Consider the following 27928-nt stretch of genomic DNA (forward strand, 5'->3'; position numbering starts at 1 on the left):
ACAGGTACATGAATGAGCATATCAATAGAAAGTTGGCTAATAGCTGATACGTTTTATTTTTGCCATGGTTACCTACAAGGTGGGAGGAAATGAAAAAAATATATATTTCAGCCTCATGTAGACTCCTTCTTACACAATGACAATGTGGTGACTGTCATGAAAGAAATCATTCTAACTATTAAAATTCTTGATGCAATTTTTGTCCATTCACCAAATGATTGCCACAAACCACATACATATTAACTTCTTTACTACGAGTGAAGCCAGAAGAACTCTTAATGAAGTTGGAGGTTATTGAAAAAAAATCACGCATAGATTCTCTTCAGTGAAGAAAATAAACAAATTGGTGTAGGCAGCACACCGTCTGCTAAAAGGGAATAAGTAGCAATAAATTCTATCATGTGAGCTGTCAAGGCTAGGAAAAAACCACCATGGAAATTGTTTCATCTTTCATGCTAATATCTACTTATTTTACAGAGTAAAGAAGGGAATTATGTGAAAGGAATTACGATTTTCAAATTAATCAATATGATATTTGTAATGAATATACTAATAATTTAGATTTCTCAGGAGACTCTGGCTTGGGAGTCAGAGACTTACAATGCAGTTTGAAGTGATCAGTCAAACCACTGGCAACACTCTCACAATCACTGCATTCTTATGCCTGTATACATTAAGGAAAGTGAATCAAAGATTGTACAGCCTGTCCCCATCACAGAACTCTGGTTCTGTGACCCATCGAGTAAGGATCTCCAAAGACTTGAACACTGCTCCCAGAGGACTCCAGAACACCTGTATTGTGGATGTGTGGGCTTGTCTTGGGAAACCACTTATGCCCTGAAAATGATTGTTTGTAATCCACCTCTTCCCCCTCCTTCCCCAATTTTGATTTATTTATATAACCTATGTTTTTACTCCAGCTTAGAGAGAATTCCTCACTTTGAAATCGATTAATTAAACTGGCACTCTCATCTCTAGGCCTGCATTGTGTGTATTCCCAGGTTAGAGACTAGCTCAGTAAAATCCTGTTAACAATATATAAAATCCATGGAAAACTTAAAATATACCAGGCTAAGCAAGTACATACTTTTATTTTAAGTGACTTCAAAATTATAATAAGCACAGGGGAACATCATAAAAAAAACCAGTGCTGAGAAAGTATTTTAGACACAGAAATGAAAGAGGCATAATACTTTCATAGTATTTATCATACTCATACCTTTAAATCATGTGGAATTTCTTCAAGAAGCATCACAAGGTGCTCATATTTACAAGAACCACATATAATTTGTTATTGCTGTTAGGTTGTAGTTGTCAGCTTGTCCTATCAGACTTTTTGTGACCCCAGTTGGGGTTTTTCTTGGCAAAGATACTGGAGTAGATTGCCATTTTCTTCTCCCCATTATTTTCCATATTAGGAAACTGAGGCAAACAGGGTTAAGTGACTTGCCAAGGATTTACGCAGCTAGTAAGTGTCTGAGGCCAGATTTAAATTCAGCAAAGTGAGTCTTCCCGACTCCAGGCCCAGCACTCCATCCACTGGGCCACCTATCTGCCCACTCACCACTTAACTATATATTTAAGTTCCCACTTACCTAACTACCCCCATAAGCATCTTATTACCTGAGTTACTATTTAGCCAAATACCCAGTATGTAAGTACTTAAGTGTCTAATAATCTGAGTACCTAAATACCTCTCCTAATGAGTTCCTAAGTAGCTAAAGTACTTAGTTTCCTCAAGTATCTAAGTTTATAATTTCCTTAACAGACAAATACCTAAGTAGCTAATTAGCTAAATGCTTAAGTATCTTAGTACCTAATTACCAATGGACCTAATTAACTAAAGAGAAATTATCTATATACTTTAATGCATATGTTCAATCCAGTTCAATCTCTTTCAATCCAGATAAACTGGTTCAATTATGTACTAGTTGTTTTAATTTTCTTATAACATGTTGACCTTGTATATTTTTTGTAACGTTTCCATTTTTGTATAGCTATCTAGGACTAAAAATTTTGTGGATGACTTCAACATCAATGATAAGAAAAGAAAGAAAGCCTTTTCAAAATTGACATTTTCTGTACTAGGAACAATCCAGAAGGGAATTGTTTGGGGAGTTGGTTTAGGGAAGTGTTTAGTGTGAGAATAGCCCTGAGATTACTGTCTGTTTTCTATGTGTTATCTTACCAGGCAAGTGTACTACACACAGAATAAGCCCTTTTGCTAAAGGAGCAAATCTAGAGCCTACAGCATGCCAAAGTCTTGCTCATTCAGAGATACCATTACTGGTGTTTGCTGGCTGACCTTGCTGAGCTATGCACCCCCAAGCTGGCGGAAACTAGCCATGTGGTCATCTGGTCTTGCAAAATACCCTGCTTTTGTATACTATGTGTTCTTTTTTTCCTCCCAAACATCTTCCCTTTGTGATTTTCAAGCATAAATCTCCCCTCCTTCTCTTGGGCTTTGGGCTCCTTTTGTACTTTGTACTGGGGGCCTTGGCACTAGTGTCTGATTTTTCTCCTAATAAAACTTTTCTGCTTTCAACTCAGCTTGTACTCCTCTGCATTTTGAGGGTTGAGTTTCATCCCATTGGCATAAGGAATGTTAATTATTTGGGCATTGATTTTCTTTCATTGAAAAAAAAAAGATTGAGATTCATTAAAAGGCACTCTATGTAATGTGAACGTATCAATATCTTGAATCGGATTGAAGTGAATTGAATTGTGCTGGATGGAACTATTTATGAGATTAACACATAGCATGTGTGTGTGTGTGTGTGTGTGTGTGTACACATGTATGTATATATATATATGTATGTGTATATCTATCTATCTACTATTCTATTTCATTATAGCTTGGGAATGTTGAATGAAAGGTACTATGAGATAAGGTCACCTATGCATTAGAGTTATAATGTTGTATCATTAACACTTTTATATAACTAAAAAAAAGAAGCCATAAAAATTAACCAGCACGTTTCCATAAAGTGCTGTGTGATATGTACTTAGTTAATTCTTAGGATATTCTTGTGTTCAGTGTTTCTCAGCTATATAACAAAGATCAAGTCAAAAAGTTGACTCTCTCATGACTCCAGTTTCACATCACTAAATGCCTTTTCAGCATCTTGAAATTAATGTTCTTCAGACCTCACAAATTCAATATGTTTAAAAGATAACTGTTTATACTTCTCTGCAAAACAGTACTCTCTCCCAAATTTTCCTATTACTGTCAAGAACACTATCATATTCCCAGTCCATTCCCATTCACCCAGGCTTAAAATCTGAGTTTCATACCCAACTCCTGTGTTATATATCCATTTGCTGTTATCTTGTCATTTCTAATTTCAAAATATCTTTCATATCACTTTTCTCTATTCATACTGGAGAAGCCTCATAACCTCATCCTAGACTATAGCAATAACTTTCATAAACCCCCACATACTCATCTCTCCTTTTTTCAATTCATCCTACTATTGCTATCAGTTATTTTTCTTGGTAAATGGTAAAAGATATTGGTCTATGCAAAGTTTCTACAATACTGCTCTTCAGTTTTGCCAACAATTTTTACCAAATAATGAGTTCTTATCACAAAATAAAGTCTTTACACTTGTCAAATACAAGATTATTATTTTTATTTGCTCCTGTAGAATGTATTTCTACTCTGTTCTATTGATGTACCTTTCTATTTCTTAGCCGGTACCAGATTATTTCACAATCTTGAGATACCATTTTATATCTACCAGGTTGGCTAACATGATTGAAGGGGAAAGAAACAAATACTGAAGAGAATGTGGAAAAATCAGAAAATTAATTAATTGTTGGTGGAATTGTGAACTAATCCAACCGTTTTGGAGAACAATCTGGCATCATGCCCAAAAAGTTATCAAGCTGCCTATCATCTTTGACTCAGCAATACCACTAGTAAGTCTATTTCCAAAGACAATTATGGACAAAAAAAAAAGAAAAGAAACTTATATGTTCTAAAATGTTTATGGCAGTTCTCTTTGTTGTTGCAAAGAATTGGAGATTGCAGGGATGCCCACCAATTGGGAAATGGCTGAACAAGTTGTGATATATGATTGTGCTGGAATACTACTGTGCTATAAGAAATGATGAGCTCAATGATCTTAGAAAAATCATAGAAAGACTTACATGGAATCATGAAGAGTGAAATGAGCAGAACCAAGAGAACATTGCATGCAGTAACAGCAATATTGTTTTAAAAACAACTTTGATCAAATAAGTCATTTTGACTATTATAAATACCCAAATTAGCTGTAAAGGACATGTAAAGAAAGACACCATCTGAATCCAGAGAAAAAACTGATAGCGGTATATATAAAATAATTTTACATATCTCTCTCTCTTTCCCTCTCTCTTTCAGACTCTCTCTGTCTCTGTCTCTCTGTATATGTATATGCATGTATGTATATATGTGTATACACATATATGTGTATATGTATATATATGTGTATACATTCTCACACACATGTACATGTGTGTATACATACGTGTGTGTGTGTGTGTGTGTGTGTGTGTGTTTGTGTGTGTGCATTTGTAATGATAGCCAGGTAGCCATATCTAGGGCAAGGGAGAGGGAAGAGAAAAGAAAAAAAAAAGAAATGTACAAGGTAGCTTTATTATATATTTAAAAGGAATAGCAAGTTTTAGATAATAGATTAGCAGTTTCATGTGCAATCTTTTATTATTATACTCTTTTTTGGAAATGCTTGTTTTAGTCAATAAATTTTAAAAAAATTGTGATTTTTCTAAAGCACAGGTTTGATCCTGCCATTTTCCTACTCAATAAATCCCATTAATTCCCTATTACCTCCAGAATCAAATATAAAATGCTCTTTGGACATTTTAAGTTCTTCACAACCTGATTCCCTTTTCTGTTTTAAGGGTTATGACATTTTGCTCCCTATCTTATACTCTACCATCCTGCAACACTGGCATTTTTCCTGTATAACACAACTTTGCACCTGCCAGTTTCCTGCTATTTCATTGGCTGTCCCATAAAACTAAAATACTTTTTCTCTTTATCTCCCACTCCTGGCTTCTCTGGCAACTTCTAAGGCTCAGCTTATATCTCATAGTTTTGATGCCTTTCCCTCCCTTCCTTTCTTTCCCTTCTCCAAAATACAGTGTGCTTTCCCTCCTTCCAATTTCACTCTATGACTGGTATGTTTTTGTCTAATGTCTCTCCCATTAAAATGTGAAGTACTTAAGGGCAGGAATTCTGTTGTACCCCCTACCCCCTTACTTTGTGTATTTTGTGCTTAGCATTGTACATAGCACAAATACAAAACTATACATTCATATATATATATATATATATATATATATATATATATATATACATATATACATATATTATATATATACAATTATGCAGACACAGTTGCATATATTTGAACAAATTTGACAAAAAGTGACCTATAAAGATGATCTTTAATGTATGTTGGTATCAAATTTCCTACATACATCAAGCAAATTATACAAAAGATACCTGCCTGCATATTATACATATACACTTACAAGTGGATTAAAAAAAATAAATTATGTTAATGATACTTTTGTTAACTCCTCTATTTGCAAATATGACCATTACAGTAGGAAGGTAAATTCAATGTAATAACAAATCTATGGTTGGTTATATATGTAGAAGTTTGTTTTGAAAAAAATCACTATAATATTTATTTTTAAATGAGGAAATGATGATATTGTTAAATACTCTTTTAATTTAAATATGGTACTTTTTCCTATTAAAGTAGGAAAATTTAAAACCATACTTTATTTTTTTTCAGAACGATGACATTTTCCATCAATAAACACACAAGCACATTGGATAGAAAGTAGGTAGGATTTATGCAAAGATATGAACAAGTGTTATACAGATTGAGTAGGCAGAGAGGTAGACCTGTTAAAATGGATAGAAAATACACATGGATGACAAGAAAAATCATTTAAAATATTAACACATATAAGCATATGTCCCTTAACAACCATGAAAAAAAATTATCTTGTGCAGTCAATACTCAAACTTTGGAAATACTTAAATGACAAATATGGAGAAAACTGATAGGATAAACAAAGTTCTAAGGTTTTATAAATTATTTTTAACCACAGAAAATACATCTGGTATATCTATCAATTAAAAAAATATAGCTATTAATGTCTAATCTTGGCTTTGGGGAGTTCTAGCAGCATAATTCCAAAATGTTTTCCTTTATATTTTGAATTTTGTGATATGTGTTATTTCAGGAACAATTGTTTCTTCTAATTTTTCAGTATTACTTAGAGATATTTATAACAATAACAATAGACTCATCATCCCATCCGTTCTTATAGTTTAGAATTGTATAATTTACCTATAATTTTGCTTTCTATTTTTTTTTTCCTGAAGGAATATGGTAGAAGAAGAATATAATTGATCCTGACTGATGAACTTAAGAAAAACATCATAGTATAGTATTTGTTTTTACAAATATAGTTTCAGTAATAGAATTAAGTTTTGATTTTTGTGTGTAACAATGCGAACATTTCTAATGTACTTACTTTATCAAATTCTTGATGGCATCTGGGTCATAAGCCATGACTTGTCCAATAATGCTACCCTCTTTGACATCTTCATCTACTTCAATCAAATAAAAGGGTTTGCTGAAGACAGGGGGCTCATCGACATCATCCACAGAGACTTTGAGCACTGCTGTATCCTTGAATGGCCCCAGGTGTCGGAAACGTGGATCAGGATGGGTATTACTCGCTTCCACTCTTAGAGTATATAGCATTTTCTTTTCAAAATCTAATTGCTAGAGATAAAATTGACAAGAGTTTTTACATTTAACAACAGCACATTTCCTTGAATCCATGACAAGTTAAAACAATAGCAGTTATCTCTTGATAGCATGAACTACAGGTAAATAGCTTACCAAAGCAGTGATCATCACATAAATGACAAAGGTAATGCTTACTTACACTTAAAAAAGTAAGCTTACTATAAAACAAGTGTTGCCTAAATGTCAAATTGGATTGAATAAGGCACTGATTGGAAAAGTCATCCTCTATTTTACTTCAGCTATTTGTCATCTCTTGTAAGGTCTATTGAAATTGTCTCATTGCTCTTCCTGATTTGAATCTCTTCCCTATCCAATATTTCTATCACATCTGCCAAAGTGATATCATAAAATACATGCTTGATAATGTTAAAACATATTCGAATTTCAAGAATCTAAAATGGCTCACTATTGCCTCTATGATAAAATATAGAATCTTCAATCTGACATTTAAGGATCACTGTAATCTGGTTCCCACCTTTCTTTCCAATTATATTCCATATTGTTTATTTTCATTCACTCTTCTTTCTGGCCAAACTGGCCTGCTAGTTGTTCTGTATGAATCATATTCCATATCCTGCCTCTAAATTTTTGAATTAGTTAAGAATGAACTCATATATCTGCCTTTTATAATCTCTTGCCTTCTCCAAAGTTCAACTCAGGCAACACCTGCTATATGGGCCCTTTCTTAATCCCCGTGTTTGCTCTTTCTTTTGTTATTCTCTATCTCTGTCTCTATCTTTCTGCGTCTTTCTAACTTTCATTGTGTCTCTGTATCTGTGTCTCTGTCCGTCTCTCTGTCTCAGTCTGTATTTCTCTGTCTCTCAGTATCTCTGTCTCTGTCTCTCTCTTTCTCTTTCATGCTTCCCCAGTAGAATGTGAGCTACTGTGAGTAAATATTATTTGGTATCTTTTTTGATCTCCAAGTCCTAACATATAAGTGCCCAATAAACATTTTTGAGGCAAGTGTTAGTTTTTAGTTGCAAATGAAATTTTCTTTCATTGAGTAGTCAATACTATCTTCAACACTGTCTTCTGAGTAATATTAAAGTACTCAATTTTGCACTGACATAGATTCAGAGGGAAGATAAAATGTTAATTAAAATAAAATGAAGTGTGTCTTATCTGAGCTATTTGTCCAAGTCCCTTTTTAACTATGTTGACAGCTTAAAATGTTCTCTATCTGAATCTTAAAACAGAAAATAACATATTTTTGTGAGTCCTTGGGAGGAAATGTTCAATTGATATTGCCTGTTAAGACATAAGGTATTGTAATCATATATTGAAAATTTAGTTTGATGTTCACCAATTTCAGTATATTGAATGGAAAACATTTTATATCCAGTCTTAAAAATCATCATAATAATTATCATATTTAAACAAAAATATGTGATTATTATCATTACACATTTAGGCTGACATATAAGGTAGGAAATAATCTTCAAAAGTAGTTCTTTGTACTTTCCAGGCTCCATAGTACACTACTCTCACCCCAACACACCTTTAATGAAGTCAAATAAAATAAACTTCAAAAAAAGATTACATGTATTTTCTGATGTTATTTTTTTATTGCAATCTCTTAGTACTATATGCATTTTTATTTGGACTGTTCTACAATTTGATATATGCAATTAAGAGGTCATATGAGAAGTGAAATAACAAAACAATTCTCCTCTATATAAGTTCATAAAGGATGACTTTCCCCTAAAGAAGGTAGAAAATAAGTCCAAACAGCTTCATTGAAGCAAAAAAAAAAACACTTCAAATAGATAACTTCTTCTATATTAATTTAGAAAAAAAATCACAATTGAGAAAAGAAACCTTTTTGACAGTTATGATCCCTTCTTGTGTATCCTTGTCTGTGATGATGTCAAACATGTCTGAACCATCTCCTTCCACAAGGCTATATTCCATTTCTGCATTCTCCCCCACATCAGGATCATTAGCCTTTATTCTTCCCAGTGGAGTTTCAAGGGGCACAGACTCAGGAGAACTGAACTGATATGTACCTGCAAATTAAATGAGTTCTGCTTTGACATTTGAGACTTTAGATATTGAGTAATAATAAGTTCCCCTTTCTTTTCTCATTTGAATAAAGTGGTTTTAAAATTGAAAAGATGTTCAAATGATTTTCACAATGCAGAGCTCTAAGCTACGTAATATAAAATTATTGAAATTAAGATTTGGAAGGGGCCCTAGAGACTACCAAGTCCAAACCTCACATTTTGCAGAAGAGGAAACTGAGGGCCAGAGAAGTGAAGTAATTTACCAAAATCTTAGTATTAATTAATGAAAGATTTAGGATTCAGTCTATATCTCATGAAAAACAGAGGGACAAAAAATCTGTTTTTTTCTTTTTATTCTTCCTATGCCTTAAAAAAGTGATTTTTATACATGTGTCAGTTAAAGAAAATAATATTTTGGTAATTGATTTCCCCCTGTGTTCTAAATACTTCTACCAAAATAACCACCTTCTACATTTTTATTGTTGGTCTGATTTTACTATAGCTTGACAAGGCATCCGTATGAGCAAGGAGCCTGATATTTCCGTGATGATGGGTTATGTCACAGAAAACTGGAATCATCATCTGTTTTAGCTTCATCAAATTCCTCTTTATAAGCTCTCAGGCAATAATCAGTAACCCTTCTATTCATATAGAAGTAGGAAATGCCTCTTATTTTCTCTGGTTATAGATGAAGCTAGTTAATAAAAGAAAAACCTGGAGTACAAATTTCTCTTTTGAAATCTAGTTTTATTGTCTTCAATTAAATAGATCATGGAATAATTGCTAAAAATTGGAAGTAGAAGTCTTAACTGACCAACTAATGCTCAACTGTAAGTGTAACCCATGGTTCAAGCTCATTTGTAGAAGATTCTCCTCATTGCTGGGGAATGTTTACTCAGTGCTCAGTGCCTATGTGAGAAGAAGAGTTGGTGGGAACTTGAAATGGAGTAGAGATCCTAGTTCTTCTAGCCTCCAGCTTCCAGTTCAGCTGAGATCTTTCACTTCTCTTGGGAAAACTTATTCACTTTGTACCTTGACAGTGTATGCTAATCTGTGTAACTGTTCTTATTACTGTGTGCTATTGACTTGGATTAATGAATTGATCTGCTATTCACTAACTGTGACAGTCTTATATAATTGGCATTTGGTGGGAAGGAAGTCAAGTCTTTGGATATATTGTTTGGAGTCCTTCTTCCCTGTTAAGGGATAGCAATCAAAAACGCAGCTTCAACCTAAAATTATTTCCTCTGAACTAATAATACTTAAGGGGCAGAGAGATATAATTCTAGCCCCCCTCTATAAGGACAACAGAGTGTGACCAGTATCACAGCATCAATCTTTTGTTCCCTTCCTGAAAGGAATCAAATTCACCCTTGGAGAAGGGTAGGTAGAGTAAACTTTAGAAATATCTATTCACATCTCCTTGTAAGTTGTATCTATGCAGATACTTGACACATAACCTACAGGGGCATCATTCAGACACACATACACACACACACATGCACACAATATGTACAAACTGTATAAGTAAAGCCCATTTATATTACTATATACTGGAAATAGCAGCAGCTGCTATTATAGTCAAAATAGCACCAAATCAGGATTCTAGTCTTGGCTATTTACTTAGTGGCTATGTGACCTTGGGCTAGTTATTTACTTTCTCTGCACATCATGTTTCTATGACTATGAAAGAAATATAATAATGTTTTCACTGACTGCCATACAAGGTTATTGTGAAGCTCAACTGCATTTTCATATAGAAAGCAACAAGAATTAGCCACAAGTTGATCACATTTAAGGCATTATTATGATTTAAACTAATAGCTAAACATACTCTGAAACAATTTTTTTCTCTAAGTATATTTAACAATTTTTTTGCAATTCTTTTGATGATGATGGTGATGATAATGAATGATTTGTTTAGTAAAACTTTTTTTTTCTTTTTTTGACTAGTCAAACTAATTCCTTTTCTACAACAACATATCATGGTAAAATTAAAAGAATTCTTCTTTACAAAGTTTTAAAGTTGTAATGAATCATGTGGCTAGAGATGTGGGATACTTCTTAGCTCATAATTCACAACTCAGTAAAAACAAAAACATTGCCTCAGGAGTCAGTAAACCAAATTCTAAATCCCATTGATGACACTTATAACCTGTGTAACTAGGTAAGTCACATAAGTTCCCTAAGCCTCAAGTTTTACAACTCTAAAAAAGAAGGGATAAAGTGGATAGGTTTTGATGTTGTGCATATTCTGTATCTATAATCTTTCAATATCTAATTCATTTTTGCTGTTCAGATGTTGTCATGTCCCACTCTTCGTGACTCTATGGACCATACCACACCACTCTCTTCTATCCTTCACCAACTCTTAAAGTGTGTCCCACTTTATGTTCATTGTTTCCATGATACTATCCGTCTCATCCTCTGCCATCCCTTTTTCCTTTTTCCTTCAATTTTTCCCAACATTAGGGTCTTTTTTTTTTTTTTGGTGAGGCAATTGGGGTTAAGTAACTTGCTCAGAGTCACACAGCAAGTGTTATGTGTCTGAGACTGGATTTGAACTCATGTCCTCCTGACTCCAGGACCAGGCTGTATTTGTTAGGTTTTTTTTCAATGGTCTTCTCATATTTTGGCCAAAGTATTTGAGCTTTAGCTTCAGCATTTGACCTTCCAGTGAATAGAGTGAATTAATGTTTTTGAGTATTGAGTGGTTGGAGCTCCTTGATGTCCAAGGGACTTTCAAAAGACTTTTCAAGTACCACAATTTGAAAGCATCAATTCTGTGGTGCTCAGTTTTCCTTATAGTCAAACTCTCACAACCACACATTCCTGGAAAAACCATAGCTTTGACCAAATGGATCTTTATTGGCAAGGTAGTGTCTCTGCTTTTTAATATGCTGTATAGCTTTGTCATTCCTTTCCTTCCAAAAAGCAAATGTCTTTTAATTTCATGGCTTCAGTTGCCATCTGCAGTGATCTTTGTGCTGAAGAATATAAAATCTGACACTGCTTCTATTTCTTTCTCTCTGTTTGCCAGAAAGTGATGGGACCCATTGTCAAGATCTTAGGAGTTGTTTTTTGTTTGTTTGTTTGTTTGTTTGTTTGGTTTTGTTTTGTTTTGTGTTTTGATGTTAATCTTCAATCCTGCTTTTGCATTCTCCTCTTTCACTTTCACCAAGAGGCATCTCAATTTCTTCTTCACTTTCTGCCATCAGAGTGGCAGCATCTGCATATCTGAAACTGTTGCTATTTCTCCCAGCAACCATAATTCCAACTTTTGATTCATCCATCCTGACATTTTGCATGACGTACTCTGCACAAAAGTTAAATAAATATGGTAACAATATACAGCCTTGTTGTACTTCTTTCCCAATCTTAAACCAAGCAGTTGTTCCATTTTCAAGTCTAACTGTTGCATTTTGGCCCTCATACAGCTTTCCCAGGAGACAAGTAAAATGATCTGGTGGTCTTATCTCTCTCAGGACTTGCCATATATATATATATATATATATATATACACACATATATATATGTATATATATATACATATATATATGTATATATATATACATGTGTGTGTGTGTGTGTGTGTGTGTGTGTGTGTATAGTATAGTCAATGGAGCAGAAGTAAGTGGTTTTTTGTTTTTATTTTTGTTTTTGTTTTTGCTTGGAACTCCTTTGCTTTCTCCACAATCTAGTGAATATTGGTAATTTTGTCTCTAGTTCCTCTGTCTCCTTGAAAACCAGTCTGCTTTTCTGGTAAGTCTTGGTTCACAGTGCTGAAGCTAAGCTTACAGAATCTTAAGCATAACCTTCATGGCAAGTGAAATGAGCGCAATTTTTTGGTAAATTGAATATTCCTTGGCATTTCTCTTCTTTAGGAATGGGACAAAAACTGATCTTTTCCAATTCAGTGGCCACTGTTGTGTTTTCCAAATTTTCTGGCATATTGAGTGTAGCACTTTAACAGCATATTCTTTCAGAGTTTTAAGTAGATCGGCCCTACCTTTTTAAAAATGGGTTTCTAGATAGGTTCCTTACTTTATGTTACAGAATCCCTAGGTTCTTCCAAATCCAGATCAAATGTCACATTCTACATGAGCTTTTTTTGGTCCTTCACCCCAATTTAGTGGCACACAAACTATTTTTCAGTTATATAATGTATTTCGCATTGACTTTGCTGTAGTAATATTGTTCCCTTTGTTAAAATAAGCTCCTTTTGAGTAGGGATATTTTTTCTTTTATGTTGTATCCTGTACCTAACAGGAGGTCATTAATAAATATTTGTTAGGTTGAATTGAATTAAATTTTATGTACATCAAAGTTGTGGCGTGGGGGGGTGCAGAGAGGAGAGTCATGTTTTGCTGTATGAGAAGCAATCTGGAAGAACTGAATTAGTGATGGACTTTGAGTTGGAAGTCCTGGGTTCAAATATCAAATAACTGTATAGTTATAAAAAAGGCATGGAAGTTCTCTGAGCCTCAGTTTCCAAATCTATAAAATGGGATTAGGAATATTTGGAGTGCCCATGTAGCAGGCCTATTATGGAGCTCCAATGAGTCAATGTATATGTAAAGGGGCTTGTTTTGGGTAAGCTCAAATCACCTAATATGAAGGGACTCCACATCCCCTACCACATGGGTAGGAATAATTTCTTAACCTCTTTTGATTAGCTGCATAGTCAGAAAGGCAGCATCTTTAAAACTGGTGAGTCACTTTCTTTCCTATGTGCTCATTTCTCCACAGCACAGTTGCCATGAATTGAATAGGTAAGAGGCGAATAATTTTGTTAAACTGATCTCAATCTTACTTCTTGGTTCTGAGGGTTTCTTGCCCTGTGGTTGTTTGTTCTGTTTTATTCCAACTATCATCCCCAGTTCTAGGTACCATAGGATCAGAATTTGAATCAAGGGGATCTTGAAATATAGATTCCAGGTGAGATGTTGCAGTCCCTAGGGCATTAGGAAAGCTCTGAGAAGACAGGGTGCCTAGGATTCAAGGCCAATGTGAGTTTTGCACAGGGAACAAGAGCTGTGTTCTATAGGAACTGAGATAACATGTGAACCTAAACCTCTTCCCCTTCCTAGAGATTAATCTGGCACAAAAGGAGGAGTGGATTAAGTCCCACATGTTGGAGAGTAAGTTTGTATATTTTTTTATTATACCTTTTGAAGTTAATATTCCTTTGAAAATATAATTTGACTGTTAGTGTCAAATCCAACTGGGGCTCCAAGGACTACCCCTAAACTTAGAGAAACACCTTCAGTGAGCCTGAAGCCAATGGCAAAGAACCTTGCCTCTCCCAATTTCTCTTATCAGAGAGCCTTGGGGCAAGGCAGAAATAATATAACTGTTGTTTCAGGCAGCGAAGACTAAGATAGGCACTGTTACATATATAAAATCTTTTGATAACCTTAAAAAATTGGCTAGTAAAATTAAATGCAATCTGAATACATATCCTGAACAGACAAAACACTGACTTTTGTGACACTCCCTTATGCAGAGATTCTTTGAGGAGTATGTCTGCCTAAAATACAAATTAGCAATAAAGGAAAAAAAAGTGAGAAAAATGAATTCCAAAGATTTTAAATCATCAAAATTGCATTTGTTTTAAATTTCAAGAGTTGTCCTATGTCTTCAGGCTGCTGTCTAAAACATCTAAGGGGATGGACTGGAGAAGGCAATGCATATTAGATCACATTGCTACGAGTAGAACAATCTTCAGAAACCATCTAGACAAACCCTTTCATTGTACAGATGAAAAAACTCTGCTTGAGGGGGTTAAGTGAATTTCCCAAAGTCAAACATAGGAATCAAACTCTGGAAACTTACTCTGAGGTCAAACCCAGATGCTATAATTCAAGAATCAGTATTTTTTCCTACTGTGCCACATAGTCTGTCTGCTTTAAGTTGGAGTTACTTTAACATGGAATGTGAACAATATTATCACAACTGGAGAGATGATTTGATACTAAGTTTAATAATGTATATGAACCAATTTGAGCTTCTCAGAAGAAAGTATAAGAATTTCTAATCTCGTAATCTTCCAATTAATGAAGTAGTTGAATAAAAATATTTAAATGAGGATCAAGGCCTTTATTTAATGTATCATGGAATAATTGATTATAAAGAATGCCTTTCTAAATTTGGTAAATACTTTTTATTATTTATTTATTTGCTTATTTATTTATTGCAAGGCAGTTGGGGTTAAGTGACTTGCCTGGGATCACACAGCTAGTAATTGTCAAGTGAGTGGTCTGAGACTGGATTTGAACTCAGGTCCTCCTGATTCCAGGTCTTTATCCACTGCACCACCTAGCTGCCCCTATTAATACTATTTATTAGAAAATTAATCTACAACATAAATATTGAAGATGTAAAAAAAAAAAACAGAGGGTTTAATCTATCAGTGCAGAAGCGATAGTATTTTTTTCTCAATGATATGACTTAGTCATCAAATACACCAAAAACACACAGTCTAGACCTAGTAAATACAATTAAATGAAGGGCTAAAAATTATCTGATGGCTATGGGTAGTTGACAACTAAAATATAGTTTAAATTATGTTATCCAAATTCGATGGGATTTCATTTAATTCTGTTTTTATTTTTTGGTTGCATAGATAAGATGATATTATGTTAAAATTTAAAAAGAAACATTTAAAACTTGTCAAGGACAAATGTATACCATGCTTATGTGTACATACCAAGTTAATCATTTTACAAAAAAAAGGTGAATAAAAGAAATAACAAGTTTAGTTTACATTATGACAAATTTCATTTTCTTCTTTTAAAGCTTTTGTTTAGAATTTTATTTTTTCCCAGTTACATTAAAAACAGTACATTTTTAAGCTTTGAGTTCCAAATTCTCTCCCTTGCTCCATTTCCTACCCCCATTGAGAAGGCAAGCAATTACATACAGGTTATACATGTGTAGTCAAACAAAACATATTCATAATAGTGACTTTGTAAAAGAAAACATAGAGAAAAAAAAGAAAAATAGAGTAAAAAAGTATGTGTTAATCTATATTTAGACACCATCACTTCTTTCTCTGAGGATGGATGGTATTTTTCATCATAAGTCCTTCAGAATTGTCTTGGATCATTGTATTGCTGAGAATAGCTAAGTCATTCATAGCTGCTCGTATTAATAATATTGCTGTTAATTTGTGCACAGTACATTTCACTTTGCATCAGCTCATGAAAATCTTTTCAGGTTTTTCTGACAGCATTCTGCTCATCATTTCTTACAGTGAAAGAGTATTTCATGATAATCACATACCACAACTTGTTTGGCTATTCCCCAATTGATGGGCATCCTCTCAACTTCTAATTCTTTACTCCCAGAAAAGAGCTGCTATAAATATTTTGGTACATATAAGTCCTTTTCTTCTTTATTCTCTTTTGGGAAATAGACCTGAAAGTGGCATTGCTAAATCAAAGGGTATGCCAGGTTTTATTGTCCTTTGGGCATAGTTTCAAAATGCTCTACAGAATAGTTGAATCAGTTCACAACTCCACCAGTAGTGCAATAAAGTCTCATTTTTCCCCCTTATCCCCTCCAACATTTGTCATTTACCTTTTCTGTCCAATTAATCACTCTAATAGGTATGAGGCAGTTCCTCAGAATTGTTTTAATTTGCATTTCTCCAATCAGTAGTGAGTTAAAATATTTTTATATGGCTATAGGTAGCTTTAATTACTTAATCTGAAAATTGATCATATTTTTGATTATTTATCAATTGGGGAATGGCTCTTAATTTTATAAATTTGACTCAGTTCTCTATATGTTTAAGAAATGAGGCCTTTATCAGAGAAACTTGGTTCAAAATTTTTTTCACAGTTACTATTGCTAACTATATTTCCATTCATCCTATTCCCCACCTCATTTATTCTATTCTCTTTCTCCTTTCACCTGTCCTTCCTCAAAAGTGTTTTACTTCTGACTACCCCATCCCATAATCTCTTCTCCCTTTTATTACCTTGCCCCCTTCCCTTATGTCCTTCCCCTCCTAGTTTCCTTTAGGATAAAATAGATAGATTTCTATATCCAATTGAGTATTTATGTTATTCCCTCTTTGAGACAATTCTGATGACAGTAAGGTTCACTCACTCCCTCTCAACTATTCCCTCTTCTCCTCCACTGTAAAAGCTTTTTCTTTTCTCTTTTATGTGAGATAATTTACCCTATTACTTTTCCCTTTCTCTTTTTCCCAGTACATTCCTCTCTCTCACCCCTTAATTTTATTTTTTAGATACCATCCCTTAATATTCAACTCATACTTGAGCCCTCTTTCTTTATATACCCCTTCTAGATACCATAATAATGAGAAATGGCTTATAAGTTACAAATATCTTTCTATGTAGGAATGTAAACGTTTTAAATTTATTAATTCCCTTATGATTTCCCTTTTCTATTTCCCTTTGTGCTTCTCTTGATTCTTGCAAAAAAAAAAATCAAAATTTCTCTACAGCTCTGGTCTTTTCATCAAGAATGCTTGAAAATCATCTGTCTCATTGAATGTCATTTTTTTTCCATTGAAGGATTATACTGTTTTGCTGAGTAGGTGATTCTTGGTTTCAGTCCTAGCTCCTTTGCCTTCTAGAATATCATGTTCTAAACCCTCCAATCCTTTAATGCAGAAGCTGCTAAATCTTGTGTTATCCTGACTGTGGCTCCACCATACTTGAATTCTGTCATGCTGGCTGTTTGTAATATTTTCTTCTTGACCTGAGAGATCTAGAATTTTGCTATAATATTCCTGGCAGTTTTTATTTTGGAATCCCTTTCAGGAGGTGATCAGTGGATTCTTTCAATTTCTATTTTACCCTCTAGTTCTAGAATATCAGGGCAGTTTCCTTAATAATTTCTTGAACGATGATGTCTAGGCTCTTTTTTTGATCATAGCTTTCAAGTAGTCTAATAATTTTCAAAGTATGTCTCCTGGATCTATTTTCTAAGTCAGTTGTTTTACCAATGAGATATTTCACACTGTAATCTATTTTTTCATCATTTTCATTTTGTTCTATTTTTTCTTGATTTCTCGTAAAGTCATTAGCTTCCATTTGCTCCATTTGAATTTTTAAAACATTATTTAAGACATTAAGATCTCCTTTTCCATTTGGCCAGTTCTGTTGTTTAAGGCATTCTTCTCCTCATTGGCTTTTTGGACCCTTTTTACTATTTGGCCTAGTCTGTTTTTTGTTTTTGTTTTTTTGTTTGTTTTTTTTGGCTAGGCAATGAGGTTAAGTGACTTGCCGAGAGTCACACAGCTAATAAGTGTCAAGTATCTGAGGCTGGATTTGAACTCAGGTCCTCCTGACTACAGGGCCAGTGCTCTATCCATTGCCCCCTAGTCTGTTTTATAAGGTGTTATTTTCTTCACTGTTTTTTGTGTCTCCTTTACCAAGATGTTGACTCTTTTTTCATGATTTTCTTGTACCACTCTCATTTCTCTTCTCAATTTTTCATCTACCTCTCTTACTTGATTTTCAAAATCATTTCTGAGCTCTTCCATGGCTTTATACCAATTCACATTTTTCTTGGAAGCTTTGGATTTAGGAGCTTTCATTTTGTTGTCTTCTGAGCGTGTGTTTTGATCTTCCTTATCACCTTAGTAACTTTCAATAGTCAGAGTTCTTTTTTTTGTTTTCTCATTTCCCCCAGCCTATTAGTTGACTTTTAACTATTTCTTAAAGTAGGGCTCTGCTTCCAGGGTGGAGGGTGTATTGTCCCATGCTTCAGGGGTTTTGTGCAGCTGTTTTCAGAGATACTTCTAGAGATCTCTAGGTTTTCAGTTCTTCCAAGGTGGTATGGTCAAAAGAGAGGTGTTTGCTACTGTCCTGGCCTGTGCTGTGGTCTGTGAGTGACCACAAGCACTCTTTTCTAACCTGAAACTGTGAGGAGGGTTCCCCCTCCACTGTTGCCACAAGTTCTGATTTGCTAGTGTTCCTCCTAGCCCTGGGACTGCCACTCAGCATTGTGAACAGGATCCATGTATGGGGAAAGTAACAGAATCCTCCTTCAGTGCTAACAAAAAGGTCACTGTAATCTTCTCCTGACCAGATTTGAGAGCTGCCATTTGTGAGTTGAGAGCTCTGGAAGCAGCTACTTCTGCTCCTCCCTCTGCTCATTCAGTGGCTCCTAAGGTCTGCTCTCAGTTTGCTGGGGCCAGGGCTGTGCTAGCAAGGCCTGCACTGAATTGAGCTCTACTCTCACTCAGGTGTTATAGACTTTTCCTGCTGACTTTCTAAGTTCTCTTTGGTGTCTATGGGCTGAGAGGTTTGGAAATCGCCATTGTTACCAGTGATTCAGTCAACCTGAGGCCTACTCTGGGTTTGCAGGGGCCTTGGCTGTGCTGGTACTACCTGCTGTGCAGTGAGCTCCTCTCCTATTCTGGTACAACAAACCTTTCCTGCTGATCTTCCAAGTTGTCTTGGGCTGGAAATTTGTTTCATTTTATCTTTTTTGTGGGTTCTGTTGCTCTAGAATTTGTTTAGAGTCATCTTAAAAGTATTTTGAGGGGTTCTGGGGGAGAGCTCAGGTGAGTCCTTGCCTTTACTCTGCCATCTTGGCTCCACTTCCTGGTGGTTTTGGTATCACATTGAAATGTTTTGATACCAAGATAAATTTGAAGATCTGGTAAGGATCTTGTTTTAAGTTGATTTTCCATACTGGTCACAGATATTAAACTGTATTTCAACTTGGATCCAACCTTTATACAGTACTGCATTAATTATAAAACATATTAAATACACGATCTCTTTTTTTCCCCTCCCCACAATTGATCTTTGAGGTAGATAATTTGTTTTACTAGCCCTGTGTTAGAGAAGTAGAAACTGACTCAGAAAGAGGAAATGCCTCACCCAAGGCTAAATTGTAAATGGCAAAACTATTACTCAACATAGGGTTGTTAGATTTCAAATTCATTTTTTTCCCTCACTTTCTTCACCTAGAGAATGAGAGGTACAAAGAAAGAACAATAGAAGAGACAGATAAGGAGAAGAATCTCCCACCATGGAATTGATGGAATTCTGTATCACGTACATTTTCAACAGGACAACTTCAAAGTATCATAGAAGTCTTTACTTTTAAGAAAGCTTTCAAAGCTCTTAATATATATTCTTTGATTTCATCCATAAAAACTCCTTGAGATAGATTGTATAAGCAGAGTAGTTCCCATTTTATAGATGAGAAAGTTGTGAATTAGATCAGTTTTACTTTCTATAGTCACATAGCTCAGTGGCTATACAGGAACTAAAAATCAAGATTCTCATTTTTAAATCAAATTTTTTTTCCCCTAGGGTAATTTCATGCCTAAAATATGTAATCCCCTAACAATATTGTCCCAAGTTTAGGCTATGTCTGTGAATAAGTAGATGAAATATAGATAATGTGTCTCAATTAGCTAGTGTAAGGGATAAATTTTAAGGGACTTTCATGTTCACATAGTACTTGAAATTTACCAAGATAGGCAACTCTGAGTCTCAGAATTTTCTCCCTTAAAGATACATCACTGTCATCATCATCATCATCATCATCATCATCATCATCATCATCATCATTTATTTTTTGAGCCTCATATCTTTTGGTATGCACTTAACTATGGCCAATGCCATCTTTACTAAAATGAAAGCTTTTTCTTAGCATTTGAGAATTTTAAAAGTGATTACATGATATAAACACATATCCAAATGTCATTTTAAGCCACTCTATGATTTTAATTTCAACATATTGGAAAGATGATGAAAGAGAATGGGAAAATATTTGGTTTTTTGGGGGCAGGGAAGACTATAAAATCAAGTGAAGATTTAGGTTGCATAAACCAGTTATAAGTACAATATAATAATATTATATATGTATCCATATAAATCACCACAAGATTTTTATTAATTTTTCTCTTTCAATAAATTAAAGATAATTGTGTGTTTTTAAAGGCTAAATTAGAAGATTCAAATTCCTGATAGATCCTTCTAAGCTATAAAGTTTTCAGATTTTGTCCCAGTGATACACTGCATGTTTGTTATTAAAGATCCTGCCTAGTTTATTTTGAAATACATTACCAGAAGGTTGTACAACTAGATACAATTGGAGGATATATTTTGGTTTGTTATTATTTATTTTGTATTATTATGATTTTGTTCTCAGAAAAATGTCAATCAAGCTATGGAAAAGAGATGTTTCAATCTGAGACAATGGAAGCAGTAACCATGCTGATGGATCTTTTGTGTTATTGAAGAAAGATAATTTTCCATGTGCTGTTTTCAAACACTTCAGTTTATGAGGCATTAGATAATTTATATCTACTTGACAAAGACAAAATAAGAGGCTTATAGGAGTGATTCTCTGATGTAGTTTGATAATGCTAACAGGAATTCTAAATAATTCAGATCATAAAATGCACCAGGCAATTTTGAATTTATACAGCAATGCTTCCACAAAAGAATTTTAATATAAATATGAGTTTTAATTGATTAAAGAATGGCCTTAAGATCTTTGGTTGAAGTCCTACTTATAACAAATTCTATGACATTACCATGAGAAAGTCACTTAATATGTTAGTGACCCAAGAAACTAGAAAGATTATGTCACATAAAAGTTACTCATCTACATCCATGGGAAGAGTTTGTATACTTGGCATTGCCTCCACAGGTGGGGAATCTGTGGCCTCCAGGACACATGTGGTCCTCTCGGTGCTCAAGTGTAGCCCTTTGACTGAATCCGGACTTCACAGAACAAATCCTGTGTTCTGTGAAGTTTGGATCCAGTGAAAGGACCCCATTGAGGACTTAGAGGGCCAGTTGTGGCCTGGAGGCCACAGGTTCCCCCCACAAACACCAATGAAATCTTAGATCTGGACAAACAAACCATAAATATTAGAAAGCATATGGAAGAATGAAGATTATAATATTTTATTTCAGTTAACATATATTAGATGGTAGAAACTACTTTTGGTCATCATAAATCCCTGATCAGATCTGAATTGGTGGTGTATAATGAAATCATTTATTTGTTTGTTCGGTCATTCATTCATTCATTTATACAATGAAATCTTTAAGGCACCTGTTGTTCTCTGTATACTTCAGTGGCACAACATTCATTAACATCCAGTTGCTGTTGTTGTTATAATGAAATGAGATGAATTTGTAGTCACTGTATTAATGATTAGGCTTTGGCATGAATGAATATGTTGATTAAACTGACTTGAATTAGTGGACCTATTAATAATTCTGTCATAATTCAGACAGGCACAGGTAAAATAACTAGTATAAAAAGTCTATTATATTTGAAGAGCTGAACTCAAAGCTTGGGGTGGTGCCAGGGAGGGACTGGAATGATTTGTCTTATTAATCTTGCCTATATTCAGGTATAATTTATAGTACCTTCCAACTCCTCCTGAGTCTGAGGGTTTCCCATTTACCAGTTTAGAATTTGGTAGCATGGTATTGATTGATGAAGAAGAATAATTGGTGAAGTTAGGAGGTGAGTTGATGAGAAAGCAGGAAAAAAACAAACAAACAAACATATAGAGAGTTGTGTACTGACCTTCTATCTCGAAAGAAGGATAAGAGATTTAGCCAAAATAGGGTACTTTGTCCTCTTAATTACTTCTACTATCCAAATCAATACTAGTAACATTGAAGTCTTTTTTTTTTTTGTGAGGCAGCTAAATGACAGTAGCTAGAATTAGGCTTGTCTTACCCTTGTGATCCCAGGCAAATTACTAAATATCTGTTAAGCTTAAGTTTCCTCATTTGTAAAAAGCAAATAATAATGGCACCTACCTCATAGGGTTGTTGGGAGATTCAAGGGAGATAATGATTGTAAAGTGTTTTGCAAACCACATGCACACATACACCCATAATGTATGTATATATGTATATGTATATATGTCTATTGTGCATGTATGTATACACATACACACATATGCATACGTGTATGCATACAGGTATATATGTGTGTGTATATATATATAGTGTATGTATGCATGTAGTTGTGTATGTATATAATATGCACATGTATATGTTCAATATACAAATGTTCACATACATGTTGCGTGAATATATGTACATGTGTGCATATGTATATGTGTGTATATATACACACACATATACACACACAAGCTATTGAAAAGATATGTGTATCTTAGAGCTTTTTTCCACAATATTCAAAATAAAAAGTTGTTTTTTAAAAACAGAACAGTGAATCTACTTATGAAAATAGTGGCGCATCATGAATGCAGTTTTAAAGAAAATTCAAATGTATAAACTTCAAATATTCCTTACTCTGGGGGAATCGTGGAGGATTGTTGTTGACATCAGTTAAAGTGATATTCACTGTGGTTGTTCCTGATAATCCACCCATCTGTCCTCCCATATCTTTGGCCTGGATGACCACTTGATACTGCTCCCTGTTTTCTCTGCTCATATCTGGTAATGCTGTTTTTATTATGCCTTTTGGAGAAAGGAGAGAGAAGTCATGCATTTTAACACTAAAATTTTTAAATGGATTTATGTAAGTTATACTGGACAGATGTTAATCACAGCAAACAAATACAATGTAGGTATACTGAAATAAGATTTTCAGTCCATGACCAATTTAATGTAATTGCCAGAATACAGAGCTTTCTAGCCCTGTCATTGTTCAGTGTATGGTCTTTGCTAAATCAATTTTATTATCCTTTTGATAACAAACATTAGCTTTTCAGTCAATGCAAATCTTTCAGCCAAATGTTCTTGTTTCGTTTTAAAAATTGTCATAAGCTTCAGGGTTTGTCGCTTTCTTAGATTGCCCCATGTTTTAATTGTTTGCATGAAGCTCCATCAATCTTTTGGTTTTATACTTTAAATCCAGACACAAGAATTTATAGCACAGTAGAATAATGTTTTAAAAGCAATGCACTTTTTTTAAAAAGAAGACTCCCCCATTGTAGATATGGAAGTACATTAAGTCATATAATCAATGATTTTTTGAACAGTATTAACATGCTTTAAATTATACAAAACCACAAAAAAAAAAGAATTCATTTGACATATATTTCTAAAATGATTACATTAGCAATAATGTTCAAACATTATTTTCTTACCAGATTCTGGGTCCACTGAAAAGTATGGCTGTCCTTGAAGTATGCTGTATACTATTTTGGCACTGTTTCCATAGTTGGCATCATCTGCATCTGTTGCCATAACTTGAATAACAGATGTACCTAAAGAAAGCATGCCCCCACCACAGACACATACATGAACATATGTGAAAAAGTCAAAATATGAAATAAAGAATTGGAACATCGTTTCTGGTAGTCTATGATCAATAAGCATTAAATCAGAGAATCATGAAAAAATGACAAATATTAGCACCCACAGTAATGGAAATTCTTTTGTAAACTGATAAGAATATGTCACCTCTTCCCCTTTTCCTATCTATTTTTATTAATTTAAACTCATTTAATCTGCTTATATCCATAAGTGCATATTGAATAATCATAAGATTTTACCACATAGAAAGATGCAATGTGATTTAATTTTACCACATTTTTAATGTTTGAAGGACTATGAAGAGAAAAGATTTTACCATTGAAATGTATGTGTGTAATTTTCAGATAATGTAATGATTGCTAACTAGAGAAGAATAGATAGTGCTGAATATCACACTTACAGCCCTCCTGCTGTTCCTTATTTGTATAACTTTAATCATCTTTTGTAAATAGGATGGGATAAAAAAAGAACCCTGCTTTTGTTATGAGTCAAATAAAGGAAGGCCTGGAAATAAAAGTTTTGATACATTTTCTTTTTGTGCTTGTGTATGTCATATTTATGTAACCATGAAATATTTATGTACGTCTCTGTTATTCAGCTTACATAGAAAAAGCTAGGCATCACAGTGGATGGAGTGCTGTGCCTGCGGTCAGGAAGACCTAAGTTTAAACCAGCATCAGACACTTGAAAGCTATATGACCCTCAGCACATCACGTAACCTCTGTTTGCCTCAGTTCTCACAACTGCAAAATTGGTATACTAATACCATATTGTAGATGCTTATTAAATTGTTCTCTTCTTGTTCTCTTTATAAATAGGCTTAGAGAAGCATTGCAGGATAGTAAATAGAGCTTTGGACAAGAAGGCAAAAGATTTGAGTTTAAATGTGACCTCATGATAAGTAATTTGTCTGAGGATCAGTCTCTTCATCTGTAGAATGGAGATAGAAGCAGTGTTAAATATAGAATAGAGATCTGACCATGGAATCAAGAATCATTTCAAAACTCTTACAAATACAGGATGTGTGACACTGAAGGGGTATTTGAACTATCCATGCTCCTTGTTAGAAGTAGTTTCTCAACTAAATCTTCTTACAATGATTAAATTGCATACTAAATTTAAAAGGAGATAATGAGCAAATATTTTAAGTCGTTTTAGCTTAAATAATCTTAGGAAAATTAACTGAATTCTTTATATCAAAGTTCTCATACTGTGTATATAATTTAAAGATGTATAGTTTCTTCACTGTTGAAAACATTCTATTTGGGAAACTATACCAAATTGAAAATTAAATGGTCCAATCTCTAATTTGAACTGGCTATTTTTAAATCTGTCTCAAATGATCTGGTCTTAGACAACTTCCAAGTTGTGCTGTGGAAAAATAACTGTTGCCCTTTGCATTGAAAATATAATGTTAAATTGACTGTGACTTCATATATTAAATAGGGGAACCCTTGTGAAAGATCATGTTGGAGAACAGGAATATGCCTGTAGACTACATTTTCTCTGTTTTTTCCGTGCATAGTTTGTTCAGTTCAATTCAGTGAACAGTCATTATGGGTCTATTGTGTAGCAAAAACTGTTGCTGGGCCCTGGGGGAAACATAAAGATAAATATAACATTATCTTTGCCCTCAAGGAACCTAGGTAAAACCACTTATTAATCAATGCCATAATTTTTCCCTCTTATATTTTCCTCAACGGCCAAAAAGGAAATACTAAATCATTATTAATAAATTTTATAGAAATTTATTTATGAATCAGAGAGTAGGCTTGCAAAAACATCCACTAAGAATATACTTTACCCAGCTTTAGAAGAGCTAATTTGGCATTTACATTTATGGCAACATTATCATATGTACAGTTAGCACATATGTTAAGAAGGGGAGAGTGTGCAGTATTATCCAAGTTTAATTAATTAGCCCTTCAGAATGTGACCTATAAAGCCTTTGATTAAAAAAAATTATTTAAAATAAAATAAAAAAAGATATTGCATTGTGAAAGACATTTAGTCTTATAATTATTTTCAAAGATTAATTATACATAACTGAAAATGAATAGATAACATAATTATTTGGAAATCCAGATGAAATTCATTATTTTATTTTATTATAGGTGGCTATATTAGCTAAAATGTGCTCTTGTGTTAAACAATAACTACTACTACTGCTGCTGCTACTACTACTACTACTAGTACTACTACTACTACTACTACTACTACTACTACTACTACTACTACTACTACTACTACTATTACTACTATACACTACTACATCTAGCAGAAAAGTAGCCTGGAAATATAGCAATGGATTTAGTTTTAATTTCATAGCTAAAGTGTAATACTCTTAAAAGTGTAGCATACCTCCCATAACACTAATGAGTCACACTCTATCTGAATATCATATGCTAATACATTGATCCATGGAGCTTATTTTTAGTCATATTTGCTCATGGGATTATGAAAACAAAATTTAGATATTTCTCATTATTTTTTAATAAAGTCATCTGTTTGTAAGCAAGGAACTTAAAAAGTTAACCTTTAGGTAAGAGGCTTAAAAATTCTTTCACATAAAAATGCTCAAGGAGAGAAATATCTGTGAATTACACTGTCATAGATTTAGAGAAAGAAGGAACCTTAGCAGTAAGCTGCTTCAGGATCCTCGTTCTGCACATGAAGAAACTGAAACCTATAGAATATTTAATCAATGTTTTTGATTGATTGACTGATTGATAATTGAGCACAAAGTGTCCTTGCTAGTGAATGGCAGAAAAGGAATTTAACCCCAGGTCCTCACCCAAACCAATGCTCTTTCAACAGAATAAAAGTTTTCTGTGTGATTTTGAAATAGTTGCTCCACCTCTCTGGGTCTGAATCATCTTATTTTTAAGATAAAGGAGTTAGACTGGAAGACTTATAAGGGTGTTTTCAGTAGAAAATTATGCTTTTGCTATATAAAATGTAAGCAATAGAATGAACTTCTGCTAGGTGAAGAATAAAATTCAATCAAGTCACATAGTACATACAGTATTTTACAGTGGCAATAGGGTAAAAGAGAAAGCAAAGCAAAAAAAAAGAACATATTCAGCAAAAAAATTGATCTTTCACTTCATATTGGATTTTACAAGTTACTACTAGTTATTTTTCAGCCTGTTCCTTTCACATGGAATTACAAATAAGTAGGATAAAAAGTTTTTGATTACTATTTTGGAGAGCTATTGCAGTATTTTCACTAAAAGAAAGAATCATATAGCCAAATCAGTGTGGCCAACTTGACAAATGTATACTTTATTATGGGATAATGGTCTGTGAAAGTTTATAAACGCATTATTTTATATTGCTATTAAAAAGGAAACTTTTTGTAAGAATATCCAGATGAGGGACAGGAAGGGAAATAAGAAAAATCAAACTGGTTATGAACCTGGTGAATTATTCTGTCTTTTCTGATAAGAAGAAATACATAGTTCTCACCTTAGAAAGCTACTCTAGTTTAGCCAAAAGGAGAAAAAGTCAGTTTATTAAAAGGCATTTACCTTTCTTGTCTTCTTAATATATTTAACTAAAGAAATAAAGAAATAAAGGTTAATGGTGAATTTTGGTCATCTCTGTTACTTGCTATTAATAGCAAACATTTAAAGGCCACTTACTATGTTCCAGGCACTGGGCTAAGCATTTTACTATGATTGTCTCATTTGATCCCTACAACAACCAAGGGAGGTAGGAGTTACTATTACAATTTCCATTTAGAGGAGAAGAAACAAACAAACAAACAAAAAAAACCGAGGTTAAGTTACTTGCCCAGAGTCACACAGGCAATCTATCCATTTTA

General features: G+C 33.9%; 1 protein-coding gene across 1 annotated transcript in view; it reads right to left on the reverse strand.

Annotated features, from left to right (window-relative positions):
• Positions 1-27928, reverse strand: part of CDH9 (cadherin 9) — a 157640-nt gene that overhangs the window by 30702 nt on the left and 99010 nt on the right. The window contains exons 3-6 of the mRNA XM_021000528.2: positions 23934-24053; positions 23134-23301; positions 8661-8848; positions 6562-6815 (exon numbers count right to left, since the gene is read on the reverse strand). Of these exons, the coding sequence (XP_020856187.1) occupies positions 6562-6815; positions 8661-8848; positions 23134-23301; positions 23934-24053 (730 nt within the window). The remainder of the gene's footprint in view (positions 1-6561; positions 6816-8660; positions 8849-23133; positions 23302-23933; positions 24054-27928) is intronic.

Source organism: Phascolarctos cinereus, unplaced genomic scaffold (assembly GCF_003287225.1).
Source record: "Phascolarctos cinereus isolate Bilbo 61053 unplaced genomic scaffold, phaCin_HiC Scaffold_4;HRSCAF=312, whole genome shotgun sequence".
NCBI classification, from domain to species: Eukaryota; Metazoa; Chordata; class Mammalia; order Diprotodontia; family Phascolarctidae; genus Phascolarctos; species Phascolarctos cinereus.